Below are 21,376 nucleotides of genomic sequence, written 5' to 3' on the forward strand. Positions count from 1 at the left end.
AACGGGCCGCACGGTGTGGCCGCAACAATCGCGAATATTATGTATCATATGAATACGCGACAATACAAATTACTCGTTATTGTTATTTAAAACTTGAATGAACGCATATATGTACACGCATGTACGGTAGCCAGGCGTCGCGAGCGGGTGCGTGCTTTTATTACTATCGGTGTTCGCAGCGGAGTTCTGTTTGCCAGGCTAATTTAAATATAATCAGTCGAGAGGCATTCATTGTCACAGCAACGGTGTTCGATAAAAGACTCAAAAAATTGTTGTATAATAAATATCCGCGGGAATAAAATCCAACGAGCAAATTAATGAATCATCAGGCGAATATGAATAATGAAATGTGCCTATTTGTGTGTATATGCTTTATGAAAAAGTTGAAAATCCATGAAAATGTATCTTTGAAAAATTCGTCCAAAGTTTAGAATTTATATCTTCTAAGATGATATTTATATATAGTCTACAAGTTGGCCAAAGTTCGTGAAAATTTCCCTGTCAAACTGAGTTCCGTCGTGATAGTTGGATCGTCATACAGTGTGTTATAATAGTTTCGCATCACACTAGCATGCCTATGCACATATATGCTTGTACTGGCAGTGGGCTCGGCTCCGCTTAATACTCTGGTACTATGGAGTTTTTATCACAGAGATATTAAATTGTTTGGTGCACTTTTTTTTCTCCTTTCCTCAATCCCCCGTCGCAGCAATTTTCCCTCCTCCACCGTTCGTTCTTTCTTTCTTTCTTTCTTTTGCAGACTGTAAGTCGTTTCTTTTCTTTCTTTCCTTCTTTCTTTTTTTTTTTTATATATATATATATATATATATATAATTCCGCAGCGGTATCGTCTGGCTACGTCGATTATTATACTAATTTTCACGCACGAAATATAACAATCGATTTTCAATCCTCACAAAAGCGATAAACAATTGCCACGATACCATTAAGGTTCAAAAGGTTTCCTTTTTTTATTTCTTAATACGATTTGTCGTTCTTATTTCATATATTATATGCAAGCCGTACCTATTATCTACATATAAATATATAATAATATAATCGAAAGCGTATGATTGTGGGAGCAAACTTCAAGAGTTTTTCAGGAATTTACGCAGCCGGTTTCGCCAAAGTCGGTCAATTTTTTGACCTTTTTGGTGTTTAATATGGAATTTTTATCTTCTACGTCTAGTATTAGGATTGGAAGGCAGCAAAAGAATAATTGATCTGTGATTATAATTGACTGACGTTAGCGAAACTGGTCCCGAGATCCTTGAAAGTTTATCTAAATTTCCTGATGAGTTGTCGACGGATAAAAAATCGTCCATTCGGTCCAACTATTTGATACACGAGAGATTCCAGTGGCGTCATCGTAAAACAGATTATACAACTCATATTTATATTAAAACAAGAATTGACCGATCTAACGATTAGTTTCGGGTGACATACATTTATTTCACGTAACTTAAAAAATAAGATAGTTAAGCATCTTAAGTAGTTTCATAGTTTAAATTTTCTTTTCTGTTTTAAAATTCGAAATCAAGATCGCACCTTTATATCTATCGTGTGCGTTATTTTCAAAAACGTGTTTACAATAAATCTGCCAAAAATAATAATATATATCCTTAAAAGATATGTGATTTATTTCAATTCAATTTGATGATCTGCTTTTGTGCTCGCCCGACGAATATTCAATCGACGACTATTATCGACATCAACTGGCAGTTCCCGTTGGACCGAATTGTGACGCTAACGAGGTAGACTGACGTCAGTCTTGTTAAGGCTGGCAAGAGATTAGATGTACGACCTCCGCGAGCGTGCATCTAACAGTGTTTCGATCAATCTAAATTAAATAATTACACATGACAAATATATATCGTCGAAAGTTAGACCCAAAAGCGGGTGTAAATTATTCGAAAAATCGGATTGTCGTTCGCATGCACTGAAAGTAACACGTGCGAACATCCGAGAACAATTTCTTGCCTTATTCTACTCAGTGGATGAACCTTTAGATAGCCAACACCCTCTTTCATATTATATTATATCGGTCGATTAATTGTATATTAATGATTGACCGCCATATTCGGCAGTTGTGACAATCATCTTGAAAAGTTGATCGACTTCTTAGAATTATAATTTAATCGTTTTACGTTGATTATACACTGACCGCTATATATTGCTGACAATAATTACCGTATAATCTATATACGTTTACAGTAGCCAAATACCATAGGTATGTCTAACAAATTTCTTTTATTATATTTGAACGATTTGCCATCACTAGAGGCATATCCTTCCTATTTAAGTTTAAGAAATCCTACAAATCGTCTTCAGACTACTCGTGGTACTGGCCGCTATATACAAATCGCATAGATAATGTTATAAAAAAAACATAATCCCAATAAATCTGCCATATACTTAAAATATAGATAACATATACATAAAATAAATACAATATATAAATAATATAGTAACATTTAAATTAAACACAACATAAAATAAGCGAAATATTTGTGAGCACCTGGCATGTGCGTGTGCGTATATAATTGCACATTCTAAAAACTCTGATTTTCATCCAAAAGATTTTCTTCTACTTTTTGATAAATTAATTTTTTTTTAAACTATCAAAATTTCCTCCAAAAGTTTGATTTCATGGGATTACGTTTTTTTTTTTTTTTTTTTTTTTTTTTTTTTTTTTTTTTTTTTTTAATATCGAACTATTCATGCGTGTTGCATTCGCGCAATTATTTCATCGTGCACGCTCGCGATCGGTGTCATGATCCTTCCGATCAAGGAATACATATTCGCTTCTTTCTTCATCCTTTACGCATTCAATACGTTACATACGTTAAAGCCTCATTAAGAGACTATCGAACATCGAATCGTCGATATCAAGAAAATAGTTGCGAGAGTGTTATCGTCTGTGAATTGTTAGGAAAATACATATAATCCGCGGCAAACTGCGTTAATTCTTATAAAATGTTGTTAAGTAACAAATGCTGCTTCGATTATCGAATTGACTTTATGCAATCAATCCTTTTTCGGACTATGTCGTATGTTGAGTGGAAAAATAAGACATCAACGAGCTGCAATACACTCGGGCGTTTTATGTTCAGGATTCACCGAAGAGGCACACCGAAGTTCCTTTCTACTATCCAAGAACTATTCCAGAAACGGTAAAAGAGATGCCCAGCAAACAGTTTTATCGCCGTTACCAGTTAAAAATCCGTCGAACAAGTGCATTGCGATCACTTTAGCGGAAAATGAGCGAAACCCGCAACGACTCCCGAGTTCTTCAAACTTTCTCTCTCAAGCTTGCTCAAGAGAAGTTAGGTCTTTTCAGCTTTCGACTTCGATCAGTCAGTAAAACGTTAATGAAATATATATCTTTCAAGAGATCCTTCTTTTCAATTTTCAAAATCACATAATCTTAGCGGAGCTTCGTCAGTGACTTGGACTATGAAGCTCGAGCAAATTGGATGACGGAGTTCTGCCTCTGCGAGGCTGCGATTAGGCCACTGCTACTCCTGTATTCGCTCTCCATGGACTGAAGGATCATTTTGCTACGTTTCCTGGGCGGCAAGATTAACGTTTCCCGCGGCGGTATCGCCAGATCCAAAGCCAAATCGGGTGACGACGCCGGGCTTTCAGGGTTGCTGCACGGTGGCGTGAGCAATGGATCCCGATCGATCTTGATGATCTCAGCGCTATATTCCTGCCTCTGGCGCTCTTCCTCTACCGCTTCTAAGGCGGCCTCGACCCTACGTCGCGCGTCGTTACCCGGTAGATTCAAGAGGGTCGAGCAATCGGTAGCACCGAAGTCGACGTTGCTGCCGGTAGACAAGCCGAAGTTGTTGTACGCCGGCTCTGGGTAGAAAAACACATGATGAGACGCCTGTTCCAGCGGCGTGCTCACCACTACGCTCGCCTGGAAGCACTTCTCATCGATATCAGCGAACACAGGCTCCGTCGTGCCGCTCCTTGACGGCGGTAATGACTGCGAATACTGTTGCTCCCTATTGCTGGAATACAGATAATACGCGAAGTCACGTTGAACGGCGTAAGATGCATTCGACGTTGAATCCGGATAGGCCTCTTCAGTCTTGAGATTCTCCTTGTCATCGGTGGCGATAGCCGGTAAAGCTGGACTCGCTGAGAGTCCAACGGCCGGGCCGAGATTGTCATTGCCAGCGCCACTGCCGCTACCACCACCGCCATTCCGAGAGATCTCAATGTCCGGCTCGATCGGCGAGCTGATCGTTGTTGGCGAAGGGATGATGCCGCTGGCGTCGGTGACGGTAGAGGTGACGGATGCCGGTGACTCCGGGTGTTTCTTGATGTGCAACTCCATCGTCTTCTTGGAGCCGAAGGTCTCGTTGCAGATCGTACACTTGTATACCTTCTCGCCGTAGTGCGACACCTGGTGCAGCTTGAGCACGTGGTTGTAGCCGAACGCCTTGCGGCAGATGTCACAGGTATAGGGCTTCTCGCCGGTGTGGGTGCGCGTGTGCACCTTCAATTGCTTGGAGCAGGTAAAGCCCTTCTTGCACGACTTGCACACGTACGGTTTCTCGCCGGTGTGCGTGCGCATGTGTATCACCAGCTGACCACTCTGTATGAACGTCTTGGCACACACGGTACACTTGTGCGGCCGTTCGCCGGTATGGATACGCATGTGGCGGTGCAGCTTGCCACTGTGCTCGAAAGCGCGCCCGCACACGTCGCATTTGTACGGCCGTTCCTTCGTGTGGATCCGCCGGTGCACGCTGAGGTTCTCCTTCACCGAGAACGACTTGTTGCAGTATTCGCACTGATACGGCTTTTCGCCGGTGTGAGTGCGATAGTGGCGGGTCAACCGCGCCGGCACCGCGAATGTCTTCCCGCAGATGTTGCAGCGATACGGATCCTCGCCCTCCTTGCCGTGCGACCTTAGGTGACTCTGGTAAACGCTCTTCTGCGCAAAAGTCTTCTGGCATAGCAGACATTGATATTTTCCGACATCCACTGTCGTAGGGCTAACTGGATCCGCGGCCTCGACTCCGCTGCACTCCGGTGGTGTGGCGAACATCGTGAGATCCGGACTGCACACTAGGCTCTTCACCGAGCTCATCGTTTTCAGACCAGCAGTTATGCCGCCACCCGGCATTGGCATTGATATCGTTGGATTTGACATGTACCTCGCCTGACCGAGTAATCCAACATCAGATGAGGAACTGAAATAAAAACATTCAAAAGATTGATTAATTATGTGGATTTTCTTCTGTGTCGTACGTGAATGTGTCGTAATATGTATGTTATGTGTGTAATTTTGATTCAATGATGCAAAAGTGCGGCTACTTGTAAAATTATGGGTGGGTAATAAATAAGATGCAATCGACGCATCATAAAACTAGTAGCTTTTGTACGTTTTTTAATTATATAAATAAAATTGAATGAAACTTGTATCTGTTAAGACTGTGCGCAATATTCGCAAGTTGAACACAAATAAACAAATCTTTGCCATAAATAAATAATTCATACGTGACGTATTACGGTAATTTATAGTAACAATTAAATGTATTAATCGCATACATGGGGAAATTTTAATTGTGTCATTGTTTAATAAGATAAACATCTCGATAAAAATTACAAAACGCATTAGTCGAGATACTTTTATACTTCTTACTTAACTAAATTGTCGGTATCAATAAAAAAAGTACATAATTGTACCATGTTCGTAAATTAGGCAATTTCTCGTGCGTTGTAATCTAATATCTCAAAAAAATATTTTTACGGGTATTATCCGTGTCATTATACGGCGTTATTATGTGATACAGTATCAGGCTGCTCCTCGCCCTGATGAAGCGAACCGCAATGTTCACGAAACGTTGGCATACAACAATATATAATGACACAAATAATATTTGTAAAAAATATTTACTTTTTGGAAAAATAGTAACCGTGGTCTCGTGTCAAAAATGCAAAAAATAATATAATATAAAATCGCATATCTGTATTATTGACGTTACGATATCCATATCTTTGACGTTTTACGATCCAAAACATGATACTCTGTGATGGATCTACGCCATCCATTTGTGAAATGTTTGCCCAAACTAAGGGAACACAAGTATTTCTACTTGATTGTTCTCTCGAGATTCAATGGGAGCTTTTCATTCTTTCCAACGAGAGACCTAAGAGTTTCATTTTGTCTCTTTCCGATCTTCGGTGAGAGACAAAGGAGTAGAATGACCACCACGTCGACTAGTGTCTCTCGCTGGAGAGCTCCTAATCGTAGGCGTAGTGAACTTTTTCAAGTTCAGATTTCAGATAAAAGTGCAAAGTATATTTGCTTTGACGTATATTTGCGAGTAAGAGCAGAGATAATATTTTTCTCTTGTTTAAATTAGACAAATTCTCGACATTGTGCGTACGGTATCATCTGCACGTGCGCCGTGTTATCATCCGACAACGGTCGCGGGAGGCTGCGGGCGTGGTCGGCGGCCGTGCAGCAAGCGTATCGTGTGCCGGTCCTCTTGCCGACCTCCCCCTCCGACTACTCCTTCCCCCCTCCCCTTCCGCCTTCCCTCTACCCATCATAGCCGTCACTCGTCTTCGCATGTCGCGGCCGAAACCCGTGCGGCCGCCTCCACGTGTACGAGTCGCATTTTTTTATAGCGATCACCGACCTCGTCCAACTCGGCGCGCAGTAAGGACGTCAAGAGTTACATCACAAGAAGAGTGCACGGGAGCACACGTCCAATGATAATCGCGTACGGCACGCTCTTTTCTCTCTCTCTCTCTCTCTCTCTCTCTCATTTCATGCTCATCTATAATTCTCCTCCTTCTGATCCCCTCTCCATTCTCTCTTTCTGCATCAAATCGTTTCTGCAGCGGCCGCTCTTCTTCTTAATCGACTGATCGGCCTACGAGTATCGCAACGCATAAAAAGGGATACGCAAAAATCGTATTGATCCACGGAAACATCCTCCGTACCGAGGGGAAATCTCATCCCTATAGCCAAACTGTCGCTGCTCACGCTCGGAAAATGCCTTCGGATTAAATTTCATAAACTGAAATTACGTCACTTTTCTTCTTGTGATTTAAATAATCTCGGCTGTTGTTTATAACTTTTGATCGCGCTTTATGCAAATTGTATCTTAACCGAACAAAAATTAATTAATCTTTCTATTGATTAGTATGTTTTTTGAAGGAATTTAATGAGCCGTTATTTATTATAATTTTCGAAATTGTCGGTGCTGTATTATCGATGCTTATATAATGTTATTTTACTATTTGTCATCGATTTATTTAACAAATTCCAATTTCCATCAATTTATCCATCAATCTGCAATTATTTAAAGATCGTTATATTATATTTTGCTAAATCGTAAAATGTTTGAAAATAGAGTTAAATGAATATAATACCTTACTTGTAATAATTGACGATTAAACATTACATACACAATTATTATTGCACAACTATAATAAAAAGAAAAAATTTTCATGAGCCACTATTAATTTTTTTTCACAGATATATCATATACCTGTCTTAATTACATACTTTAAATACGTATATGATATTTACGTATATTTAAGATTTTATTGAAAATATAATTATTTATACATAATATATATATATATATATATATATATATATATATATATATATATAAATTTAATTTTTTTTCTACAAATAAGAAATCTTGCTTCATTTTAATAATCTGATAATTTGATGAGTTGGATTAATAAAAAAATTATATAAATTTATTAATAACTATTTCAATAAAAAAATATTCTTGCTATCGATATGTGCTATCACATGTACACAAAAAGGAAAGTGAAACGAGATCTATGAGCTACCGAATATGATGACGTGCGATTCGGATTCGGTTTAGAAAATTGATGATAGTTGATTCTTCCTTATACCTTATTCGGCATATTGTCTCTACATCTTGCAAAAAATAACTCTGTTTCTTCCGTTTAATATTTAAAATTAAATTTATTCTAAAGCTATAGAAATGACATCATGAGACGTGTTCCACAACTTGTTACAATAATAGGAACGATCTCTTCAATAATAATTTTCATTAAATTTACGGAATCTATAAAAAAGTAATACCGTTATTACTATAATAATAAGAAGACGAGTATGCAAATAATAAAGAACAGTAGTCGAGAAGACTCGTAAAATTATATGAAAAAAGGTTATGCCGAATTTGAGGATAGAGAATAGAATCCGAAAGCATTAGAAAAAAATAAATTAATTTTCCCGAATTAAACTCGCGATATTATTTCCAATCTTTGAAGCAGTCATCAAGAAAAGAAATTAATAAAGTAAAGAGACGGATATGATGATTAGATATCCCGATAAGGAAGAACACCCACCTGCGAGGCACGCCGCGTTACACTCTAGCGTAATCCAAAATTTGAGCACTGGTTATCATTGTCTTTCGTTTCGACGACATCCAGAGAAAAGAGAGATTCTTTTCGACGATGTTAACGACGAGTGAGTTCGCAGAACTGCTTGATTTTAATCCGACAATCCAGAAAAGCGCGGCGCGCAAAGTGAAACTCAAGGGACTGTGGACGCGATCGCGTAAATTTGACGGGGAAGAGAGCCGCTTGCTCTTCTTTCTCTTCTCGAAGGGAGACGGGTGAAGAAAGACGAAAAAGCGAAAGACCCGCCGCCTCGAGGCCGGCCAATCATACTGTACAATGTTTACCTCCTCGGCCGCGCCGAATGATCACGACCGAGGCGCACACGCACGAGCGCCCGATCCGCGCTCCCCTCCGCGCCCTCCTCACCGCATCCTTTCCAGCGCCCCCTGGTCCCGCGGCCCCCTCCGCGCTATCGCCTGTTCGCCTCGCCCGCTCCATCTATCCCCGCTCCACCGTCGCCTTTCGTTCTTCGCGAACCGACAGCGGCGACCTACAATTTGGGGCGGCTGAGTGCCGCTCGGCAGCACGTGGAGGCTGTCGGCGTGGTCGGCGCAACCTGGCTCGTGCGTGCAATTCACTATGGGCGCGCGGAGCGAGGGGAGAGGGCCGCGGCGGACGACGCCGACGGTCGCAGGAGAGTACGTGGACGTGGTCGATGCGGTGCCCTCGCTACTTTCCACGTCTCATATAGATGTCGATTATTCCCCTTTCACACTCGATTACAACACTTAATACAACATCTTTTTATACATAAACAATTATGCAAATGTATAATTTTTTATTTGACTGCTTACTTGATTGTTAATTTTTCGAAATATTTTTATTTTATGATTGAATCTAGAATGAATGTTGATGATTGAATATGTCTCTATGTTTGTGTGAATTTCAAGTAATGAAAAAGTATCATATAGAGAAAAGTGACACAGGTAAAGGTCCTAAAGAGACACTTTTATTTCTTACTTCTCGAAAATTAAAAATTATTCTTTATTAATAGTGATAAGAGCAGGATCTGTTTAGGTGATTAAAAAAATAAAAAATTCATATTTAATTTTTCAGATTATCTCATTTTTTATCATATTATCTTATGAAAAAATTAATAATTGCAAAATACAAAACAATATTATAAGAATTGCTATATCATCTGGTAGAAGATATTTTGTATTTATGTTTCTAAAGTTTCCTATATAGCTTTTGTTTAAAAAATATATTTCAAGAATAAAGTGATGTGACGATATCAACTTTCCTCTAAACTTAATATATTACGTAATATATTACGTAAGTCAATAATTTGTTATTGCTTTATTATTACGCTATTATTGTTCCAAACAGCTTTAATTAATAGCACGCGTTTATTGTACGTAATAAAGCGTAGTTACTATATTCGTTCGTATATAAACAGACAATAGCAGCTCTTATCAATGATACGTGTTGATCCATTGATTGTGTACTTACGATTTCTCACGTATCGGCAGTTTTTTATTTCAAAGAGTTTAGGCGATAAAGCTTCTTACTCTCGTTAATTAATCGATGCATTATTATTATAAACGGTAATCATGTCACTCTTGCATAAAAATAATTTTTTATTCGATTTATGATAATATGAAATATCGATCATAAACTATAAGGTAAAAATATTAGATGTTCACATATAAACTGTAAGAAATTTAGTATTTAGAATAAATTAAAAAAACAAATGGCGATTTTTTTGTATATAAAAATATATCTTTTTCCAGTTAGCTTAAAATGCTACATTAAAAATGATTCGATTTAATGAATCTTTTTTTATTTAATTCGAAAAGAGTTTTTTTAATTTAATAGAAATTATACATAGTCTTTAACATGAGTTGCTATTTAAATGTAATTAAAATTACAAATACAAATGCTGTGTGCAATATCATCTTCAGAAATGCCCTTACGCGCGATACGCCATTGTCTAAAGAGTGAGAAAAGGAGAGATAAAGGAGAGAGAAAGAAACGGAATGTGAGATTGGAAGAACCAAAAGGGAAAGGTGGGGAAAGGGATAAAGGATATGGTGGAAAGAGGAAACGAATGAACAAGGAAGAGCGAAGTGAAGGGTGCAAAGGACACGGTGACCTGCGGACTCTGCCTATCATCACGGATTCACTCTCACACATGCGCTTGTATTCTTGCTTCCGCACTCACAAATCTAATTCCTAGATGCTAGTGTTGTGTGAGTTAAGTATTCCAGTATGTTGTGCGTTTCTCTTATAATTTTACTAAATTCCGTGAGCCGTTTCGCCAGGATAAAGCCAATTAGCTTAACCCAATATTCCGCATATATAGCTTTTGTCAAAAAATAATATTAATCTATAGCCATATTGCTTATTAGAGTGTATATCTTGATCTCTTTTTATTATTCTGTACGTTTAAATATATAATTATTTTTTTTTTTTAAATAAAGGACAAAAATCTGAAAATTTCTGTATTTACATGTTTCCAAATCAGTTTGCGACTATCGGGAACATGCGCATTACGAAATTTACTTGCGTAATATATCACAAAATAAGATATTGTGGACTTTTTTGGTAATTTGAAACTGATTCGACTGTGAGTAAACCCTCGATTTAATTTTTGAATAGATTTAAAATAATGAAAAATTAAATTCTCATCTATATAGTTTTAATTTAAAAACTTTAAAATATAATTAACACAAAACAAATTGTATTTATATATATTTATAATTATATTCATATTTATAATTGTATTTATATATATATATATATATTTTATTTTAGAAATTTACTCATTGTTACTCATTAATATGACATCAGATACTAAAATTTTAATTAGAAGAGTATTTTTCGTAAAATAAAAAATAAATAAGGACAAAATAGAGTTTTGAGAAAATAAATAAACTTCCTAGATAGCTAATAATGAAGGACTGTTCTTTAGAATAAAAGATGTATAGCCATTGTATGTATAATATGTGATTTTAAATAATTTTAAATAGTTTTCTTTCAGATTATTATATTTAGCAACAAAATATATATGCGAAACATATATATAAACCAAGGAATATTATTTTCTAGTGAAATATATATTTATCAATTTTGTAATTTATTTGTAGCTTCTCCTCTTCTTCTTTTTTCGTTACATAAAAAGAAGTAAAAATTCAATTAAATCTTGCTTAATTTTTCATCTAACAAGATGAGGTCTTTAATAATTCAGTTTCAATAACAAATTGTAACACTTTCAACACGTATAAATCAATAATTTCATTACCTGTCATCATCTTTTTAATATAGTTAATTGTTAACTATATTAATTTAATATAACAAATAGTAAAGTGTGTATCATGTTTATAAATCTGAATTTAATTAAAAAAATATATCAAGCGTGGGAAAATTTTTATATACAGACAGACAGATAGATAGCTAGTTATTAAGAGAGGGATAAAGCTCGATAAGAACTTGTGACACCTCACAAGTTAAAGACTGTAGTGTAAAGGCCGTAGTGAGAGATCAATCATTGGAAAATTTGCGAGAATGAATGAACTTAGAATTGTGCCCATGGCATGGTGAACATCTTAATACAACACTGTACATTAGCACATCCTGCTCGTCATTGACGGCTGCGCGCGCGCGTGCGTACGTGCGTAACGATTGGTAGGGTCGCGTTTGTCTTTCGCTTTCACCGCGCTTTGCCTTGTTTCTCCTTCTTCGCGAGCCTCGGTATCCACGTGGTCGCTACTACAATTTATTACAGAACGATTAGAGTGGCAGAAAATGGGATAGGAAATGAGGGTAAAAAAATAAGGGGGAAAAACTACGTCCGTGTATCGTGTCGAGAGATCGATAAAACGCAACGTTTAATCAAATCTTTTATTTTTGTTTGTAAAAAAAAAAAAACTATCGTAAGTTTTCCTCCTTTATATTCCAACTATTCTTTGACCATTGTTTCGTATTATACGAAACACGAAACACACTTATTTTGATACACTATGCACGAAAATTTCGTGATGCGTAGGTTTTCCGATAGTCAAACTTGAAAACATGTAGAAACAAAGTTCTAAAATTTTCAGATTTGTCCTTTATTTAAAGTTAACCTATCAATTTGTGAAAAATTCACGCGTTCCGAGCATGACAAGATTGGTTCAGTTTTTAAATATTGACGTAATTCTACAAACAGTGATAAGAAAATTACTTTTAGACTTTATCTTATCAGGACATTTAATTTATTAAACATAAGGATTATGTCAATATAATAATATTTTATTAATCAAATCGAGCTATTAAAAGTAATCAAATGAAATGTCATGAGTAAGATGAATGGCTACAGATGAAAAGCATCTTCATTGCTATGCAAAATGTCACAGCAGATCAACAAATGTCTTTTTTCGTGCACAGATTGATTAATTTTAAATGATTTTCATTTAAAAACTATTGTTCGCCTCGCGATATCGCATATAACAATTGTTATCTTAGAATATTCCACAAACTATTCAGAGAAAAGACATTCAGCAATTTTGAAATAAATCAGGACAATTTGTCTCTCTGCATTATTATTAAAGTTTTTTTTAAATTTTTATAGTGCTTAGTATCTCGAGGTTTTCTCATAATTTTTAAGACTCCAAGATTCTTTTTCATATTTTACTGAAAATGTCAACATTATATTATTTTTAGTTTTCCTATTCTTTTAAAATCCATTATACATATATAATTAGAAAGTTATCATTATCGTGTATTTCATATGAGAAATTACGAAGCTACGAATGAAAAGAGACAATTATATAAGTTTACATCGTGATTCAAATATTTTTCCTGGGATTTGCAGGTAATACACGAAACGAGAATTTGATGTAATACTTCGATATAAGGAATTAAAATGGATCTCAGCAAGAAGTTGATTGTCTGAAAGCGCGCGTGACACATATCAATATTAGATAACATTTTGCGTTTTCATCAAACTAATTGGCCTTGGATGGACGTAATCAGACACGTGGCAATTGCCGAAACGCAATTTATATATTACATTCAAAATGTAAAAGTAATTCCTTATTTAAGATATGTGTGTATATGTATGTATAATGTATGTGGTTTACCGACTTAATAAACATAGTAGTAATCATAAAAGTAAATCAATAATACTCTATGAAATAAAATATAAAGTGATACGAAAACATTATTGCTACAAACTGATTAAATAAATCTAAAACGAAACACAAGGTTTGATTACGTTTTATATTTATTTATTTATTTATTTATTTAACTCATTATTTCTCTAATTAATTGTCCTAATGGCCTAATTATCATTTACTATATTGACATCAGTATTACATCTTTATTAATCATATTTTCTATTATTTATTCTTTGTTGCTACTCCTTTTCTTTTAGGATAGTGCGTAAGTGTATGTGCGCACGCACGCACGCACATATCGCTTAATCTCCTGTGTGTTTTGTCGAGATCGGAGCTTCGAGCCGGTTTGCCGGGGAACGTCGACTTGGTAAGCGTTCCATGATTACGCAGGACAATGCTCGGATCGAGCATTGCGGCCCGGCTTGCGCGATTTGGCGTGTCGTGGTCATGCCGCCACAGTACATGGCGAAGGCTGTGACGAAGGGTCGGGCCCGCCGGCTCGCTCCGACTCGTTCCAACCCGTTCGTAATACCGCTCGCGAGAGAGAGAGAGAGAAAAGGTAGAGACGAGCCGGAATACGGAGAGCAATGACCCAGTGCGCGCGATGCACGTGTCCGGGTAGAAACCACGACGACTGCCTCACGGCGGGGTATTGGACGCCACGTGCGGTTCGTGACGATGGTGGGAGAAGGGCGAACGGGTGGGTTGCAAAGAGAGAACTAGGAGAGGAGGATGTGGGGACGTGAGGGAGGTGCGGGGAAAGGAGTACCAGTTCGCTCACTCATATTCACGCACCACGGCAACCGCGTTTTAGGCGCGATAGGAACCCCTCGTCGATACGCCCGCGTTGATTCGAATAATGGAGATGGGTAAAACCCTGACAATTCGGCGCTGGGCGTACGCAGTTCAAGTCACGAATATTTTTCTCCTAAGAGAGAGAGAGAGAGAGAGAGAGAGAGAGAGTCGAATTCGTAAATCGAGATTATTGGGAATTGAGAGATTGGGAAGATCCAGACATATGAATACTCGAGCGTTATGAACGAAAAAAATATATATTTAAATGATAATATTATAATTATGAATATTTGTATGTATAATAATAATTATTATAAAATATGAACAATATAATGAATATTTTATTGATGCGATAATAAGTTCGAAAGATTTTAAAACTTGTCTTCAGAGTTCCTTTATATGCAGGATGATTGCAAGTACAAAACATTCAAAAAGATTTCTTAATTTATTTTAGGAAGAAAAGATTCTATAAATATATGCATGTTCACTTCGATTTCAAAGAACATGATGTCAAAATTGGAAAATCTGGAAAATGGCTAGAAATATTTATTTTATTTTCAAATTTGATGTCCGCATACATGTGGTATTATATCCATCATAACTGAAACCATTTTTCAATATTGATGAAATATTTTTAGATATATTAGGGACGTGTATATAAATAATCATATTAATTTTTTTAATGAGAGAATGATAGACGCACGAATGATATGATGCTTTTTTTCAATTAAAAAAAAAATTCAAATTAAAACTCTATATAAACTGCTTGTATCTTTTTAAAATTTCGAAATTTATCATTATATTAAAAAATATTCGTCATTTTGCATAATTTGTTTATAATTTTGAAATATTTACAATTGAATGAAATTTTAATTTTAATATTTAAATGTATGTTATATATATATATATATATATATATATATATATTATATATTATATTTATATATATATATAATGTATATTTATATACGCAATACATATACATATATATATATATATATATATATACATACATATACATATATATATATATATATATAATGTTGCATTTGTTTAAAATTCATATTTTGTAGATACTCATTTCAAAAATTTATATGGACATAAACATTGTATATAGATTACTTATGGTATATGTCGACATATTACATAAAGAGACCTTGACTTCGCAACAGTAGGCATGGAAGATGTGACGAAAATTTAGCGATCAATACTTAGAAGAGCAGTCGAGCCCCAGCATCAGAAATACCAAATTGGATTACGGTAGACTTGCTACATGGAGCCTGTATTTTTGTCACAATAAACGAAATATTAGTTTTTAATCAAGTAAATAATCTCGATTTTTATAAAAAAAAATAATAGAAACGTTTATTAAGTTTATTAAGTTATATTAAGTTTATTTGTACATAGATCGCTATTATAACAGATTATAAATCATTAGTATATTAAATAAAATTATTAATTTTTATAGTGAGAAAAAACATAGTCTTACTTTTATACACAAATAACAATTATATTACATAAAATAATTGAAAAAGAGATTAAACGACAAGTAACATTCAAAGTTTTATGATGTTTTTTCGATATTTTTGATTTAATCAATACGTAATCTATAAAATAAAAAATAAAAAAATTATAGAAATAATTTTATCGCATGTATTTTGACATTTTAAAAATAAATTTAATATTTTTATTTTTTTAAGGATTAGTAAATTTCTAAAAGCAACATTAAAATACTAATTTCAGAAAAAGTTTGGTCAAGAATTTAATTTAACAGCTTAATTTAAGTGATTCAGATTAATTCTTCCACATCATCTTCGTTTGTATTTGCAGTCAATTCTCTAATAAATATTTTGAAAAATCTTCTTTAAGGGGAATGCAATTATATTTCGAACAGCTTTAAGGGGCACTCCGCGTATATGCGTCGCTCCTGAGCAACACGTGCGTCGTTTCGTTCGTGCGATCCCCCGAAACGCGCAAATGGGGTTTACGCCGCGGGTTCAGCAGAGAAGCTGCGTGTTCGTATTAGGGGATGGGACAGACCGGGACCATTGCTATGGCTGAAGGATAGTGAAGGAAGAGAGGGAGACGGATCGGATAGAACTGGTGTTGGCGACGGCGGTGACTGTGTCGGTAGTGGAGGGGCGAAGTGGGAAGGTGAAGAGAGAGGCGCAGAGGGGACCGAGTAAAAGAGCAGGTCTAAAACGATGTAGTATCTTGACCAATCTCAACGTAACTTGTTTTAAGCTATGCCAGAGCGAACGAGAGACGAGGCGAGCCTTAGAAACGAGTTGCGATCACCGAAACCGAAAAGCGAACTGAAGAAACGGGAGAACCGGGATGGATCCTTCTCTCTCCCGATGGATCTTCCTTTTTATGCTTATTCGGAATTCGGATATTCATTTGCAGATATGCATTTGCAATAGATTGAAAAGCATTGGTGTTGCGAACAAAAATTTGAGCAACTAAGAAAAAAAGAATCTAATACCTTCGTTCTTATTTTGGAACGAAAGTATTAGACTTCTTATTCATTATCAGCTCACCAATATCACATTACAAAGTTGATATGAATATTAGAATTAACGTTATTGAATATTTGACAATAACAATATAATTTGTTTTTTGAATAATTTGTAAATTTCGCGGTAAATAAATGTAAATGTGTATTTAAAAAATATATAGGAGGGAAAGTCGAGGCTCGTTGGCATAAAAGACAAATTGAGTTCCATTTATAATTTAGTAATAATTTCTACTCAATTTATATGTTTTTATAATTTATTTCGATACAAAATATTTAATTGTTTTTAATTTATTACTTTCTCACTCACATTATCTATAAATTACAAATACAATATATTGTTAGTTTTTCAATTATATTACACATTCAATCATTCGATCATTTATTTCTTATTGCTTTTTATTGTTATTTTCATGCTACTTCAAATTGATTTTTATCGATACCATCATTATTTATCGTATAGATCTTTTCATTGATATATTCCTACTTTTATATCATTAATATTTTATATTTACAATACACAGTTTAATTTATATTTGTCAAATATATAGTACGTATGTATTCTTTGGCCTAAGCATTTGTAAACATATAAAAACCCGGTTAGAAATAAAATGTAATAATAAGTATAACATTAATTTACGATAAAAAATTATTTTCAACCAGACAAGGTGTTTCTGATAGTGTTTTGATGAAAACAATGTCATAAATCAAATTTTTCCAATATGTCAGGTTCTCGAAATAATTGAGATTTAATTTGCAAAAAATAGTTCTTTTGGCAACATTTAAAGATCTTTTATAGAGAAAATTATTAACAATATCTTGAAATTTTGATCAGAAATCATAAATGTATTGTTCATCCCCTATAAAATGCATTCTTTTTATTTTGATATTTTACATTTAGCCATGTGAAGAAATTTAATATAGAGTTTAGCTAAGATAACAAAAATTTGTGCTAGAGGATTGAAAAAGATTGATTCAATGATACCAAAATAAAAAGAGGAACAAACGATTTTATAATAAGAAAGGAAAAAAAAGGAAAAGAGAAAAGTCAACGACCTAATACACGACATACTACATATACTAATACAGTACATTACCTTTGAAGGCCGCAGTATCTTCACTAAGCGGAAGGTTTAGTAGCTTTCTTCGCCTCGTCCGATTTCTCCTCGGAAATTACGTAACTCACGGGGTGTCATGTGTCGACGTACCAGGAAGAAAAAGATAGATTGATCATCTCGACTTGTTGGACCTCCCGAAAATGATAAGTTAAGGTGACAGATTGATTGTGCATCTTAATGTGTATTTAAAAATATGATTAATAAAAATCTAGATAACATTTTAAGAATTAAACATTTTAATTTTTTCGAAAAAACGAACAGAGATTTCGTTCTTCTTTTCTGAAATTAAAAACGCTGTTCAAATTCATCATGAAGAAATAAGAAAGAATTGCATATTTCAAATTATATCATAACATAAAATTATGCAATGAGCAGAATGATGACCATTGCAATCGTCATCAATTTTTTTTCCGATGTTTCATATAATAAAAGTATTAACAAATAAATATTTTCTAGCAAAAATATCAAAATTTCATTTTTTTTATTCTATGGTTTTCTTAGCAGGATATTAAGTGCTTTCTATATTATATTATATATTATGTTATATATTATATTATATGTGATATTTCAGTTTCTATAATCTAATATATGTGTACATTTCTTTTTTTAAGAGTTATTTTTAAAAAACATGCAATTAAAATGTATAAACCTCATGATTTATTAACAAAATAAAATGCTTTAAAGATTGTACACACATAGCATGTTAATTACTTATACATTAATTTCTGCAATCTTTAAAGCGTTTTATTTTGTTAATAAATAATAAGAAAATAAATAAATAATTTTACACATTCTAATTGCATGTTTTTTTAAAATAACTCTTAAAAAATGTATATATATATATATATATATATATACACACACACATATTTCATATATACATATATATATTTCTTTTTCAAACTTCAGAGAATGCAATTAAAATAAACAGATTGTAATCTCATATTTTTATCATCCGGATGTGATGTAATCGGCAATATATCTCATTTAGAACAACTTTCTAAAGATAGAGGAGTTTCATGAGTAAGGCACAAAAGGGTCGGAACTTGGACGAATTCGGGTGACGCAATATTCGAGTCCAACAAGATGGTTTAAAGGCTTTACAAGTGTGTTGCTCAACGATGACGTTTCACGAATCGTTCAAGCATGACAATTTTTTCTCAGCAATGACCCAGAAACTACCGAGGATTTATTATCTATCTATTCGTTGCACAGCTCACACAGGTCGACGCCCTCGACACACGTGCATCTACGAAATCAGGCATTCTCGTTTAAGAATTCTCTCATGTGATCCCGATGAATTTTTCATCGTTCCCATCATAGCCGCTAACACTTTTTCTCTTTAAGACAAAATGCACATTCAAATTATAAATATTTCGAATTCAGCAGATGTGAAAAATGCAGAATATAAATCTTTTCGACTGTCTTAATAAAAAAAAATGATAAAAAAAAACCGTGATATCCTTCATTCATGCTTTATTAATCAAAAGCATACGTCATAACAAACATAAACACCATAATTAGCACCATAATTAGTTCGGAAGAAAATGAAAAGTGACTTACACCTTTATAGTATCAAGAAATTTAATCAATATTGTCGGATATATAATATATAATATATATTAATTATGACAATATGGATACATCGCATCGTTGGCGCAGTGAGAGTACATAGAAATCTCTCTTTTTCTTTAAGTTCGAAATAATACCAATCTTTATCTTAATATTATAGCTATTATTAGTATTAATGTTAGAACTTTTACTCTTCAAGTTCTTCTCTCTCTCTTTCTTTACAGGAGAATAGCTTATCCCGGTTGTTTAGATAATTTTTGTGTATCGCAATATTCTTTTTTCCTCTTTGTGTTACTTAACGTCACTATCACCACCATGAATGTTTTCTATTTCTTTTATCACGCTTTTTACGCGCACGTCTGCACGTGCAAATAGGCTTTTCCTGTCTTTCATACGCACATTTTTCTCTTTCTACAAGCGGCAATTATCACTCGTTTCTAGCAGCGTATTATGCTAATTATTCTAATCCCTGATATATAACATCGTTTGTATTCATAAAAAAGTACTGTCGGATAAAAATATGCATAAATTTTAATTAAGAAATAGTAATTACTATACTGTAATTTACATGTTAAATAAAATTGAGTTATTATTATGTATAATGATAATGCATATAAAAACATTGCGCGATGACGCGAGTACTCTTATTAAAGGAACAATTACTCGAAAATACTTGTGTCCAATATCATTGTGCTTATTTTCAAATATATTTGTATATTTATCAATTTGTATATTTAATATAATCGCTTTATGAGTTGTGCATTTATAATGCAACATACATATGCACGCAAAAAAAAAACAAAATTAATGATAAAATACATGATAAAAAATAAAATACATAATAATAGAAGAACGGTAAAAACGTTTTATTTAAAAGAAAATTCTAGTCAATTTCATTACATAATATAACGGCAAGTCATTTTTAAAAATATACTTTTTGATTATTTAATCAACTATAATCTTCATTTTTGTTATAGTAACTTTTGTTATAGTAACTTTTTAAGAGGAAAATAAAAGATAAAATATGGAAATAACTTTATTATGAAGATATCAATGTTGTATATGTAATATTATTAAGATATTTGTCTTATAAAACTTTTTAAAAATTTATTGAAACTGTAAATATAAATCAATTAAAACGTTAATAATAACATACAAAAACAAAAAAAGTTTTAATTTATTATGCTTCATTAAGTTTATTATATATCTTTCTTTCTCGACAGAAAAATAAACAAGATGAAAAGAATAGATTTTACTAACCAGCTTACAAATACCCTGCTTATTATTTTTTTTTTGTTTGCTTTACAATTTCTAGAATGAATTTTGTATTTCAAATAATTTAAATTAAATCTTGTGAAACGACACAACTAGTATTGATATTTGCTATATAAAAAATTGTAGATAAAAAATAAAAATGAGTAGTTGTTCCTTTTTATTAAACATTACCTTATTAATTCTTAAAAACTTTTTCAAATCTGTCAGAAGTGTCAAGCATTAAGTGTTAATACACAATTTCGATTATGCATTATGCATTAGTATAATATTAACATCAATAAAAAAATTATTCTGATTTTTATATATTGTATTGCTTTGACATTTTGACATTAAATTTAATGTATATAAATTCAACAAAATTAGCGTTTTACTTATTTTTATATTAACCCTAAAAATTAGTGTTAAGTAAGAAAAGTTACACATGATTAGTATACTTAATTAGTATCCTATAAAAATAAATAAAGCGCTAATTTTATATAAAAATTGCTATTTATCTATATATGTTGTGTGTATCTCTCTCTCTCTCTCTCTCTCTCTCTCTCTCTCTCTCTCTCTCTCTCTCTCTCTCTCTCTCTCTCTCTCTC

At 33.9% G+C, this 21,376-nt stretch overlaps 1 protein-coding gene across 1 annotated transcript; it reads right to left on the bottom strand.

Annotated features, from left to right (window-relative positions):
• Window positions 1-823: 823 nt before the first annotated feature.
• Window positions 824-8,737, bottom strand: Kr-h1 (kruppel homolog 1). Its single transcript, XM_011634196.3, has 2 exons — window positions 8,365-8,737; window positions 824-5,210 (listed from the first exon to the last, which is right to left on the bottom strand). The coding sequence occupies exon 2, from the start codon at window positions 5,168-5,170 to the stop codon at window positions 3,455-3,457; it is 1,716 nt and encodes a 571-aa protein (XP_011632498.2). The 5' UTR covers window positions 5,171-5,210; window positions 8,365-8,737; the 3' UTR covers window positions 824-3,454.
• Between the last annotated feature and the right edge of the window lie 12,639 nt (window positions 8,738-21,376).

The sequence above is a fragment of the Pogonomyrmex barbatus genome, unplaced genomic scaffold, assembly GCF_055798465.1.
Source record: "Pogonomyrmex barbatus isolate J1 unplaced genomic scaffold, ASM5579846v1 scaffold21, whole genome shotgun sequence".
In the NCBI taxonomy this organism is placed as follows: Eukaryota; Metazoa; Arthropoda; class Insecta; order Hymenoptera; family Formicidae; genus Pogonomyrmex; species Pogonomyrmex barbatus.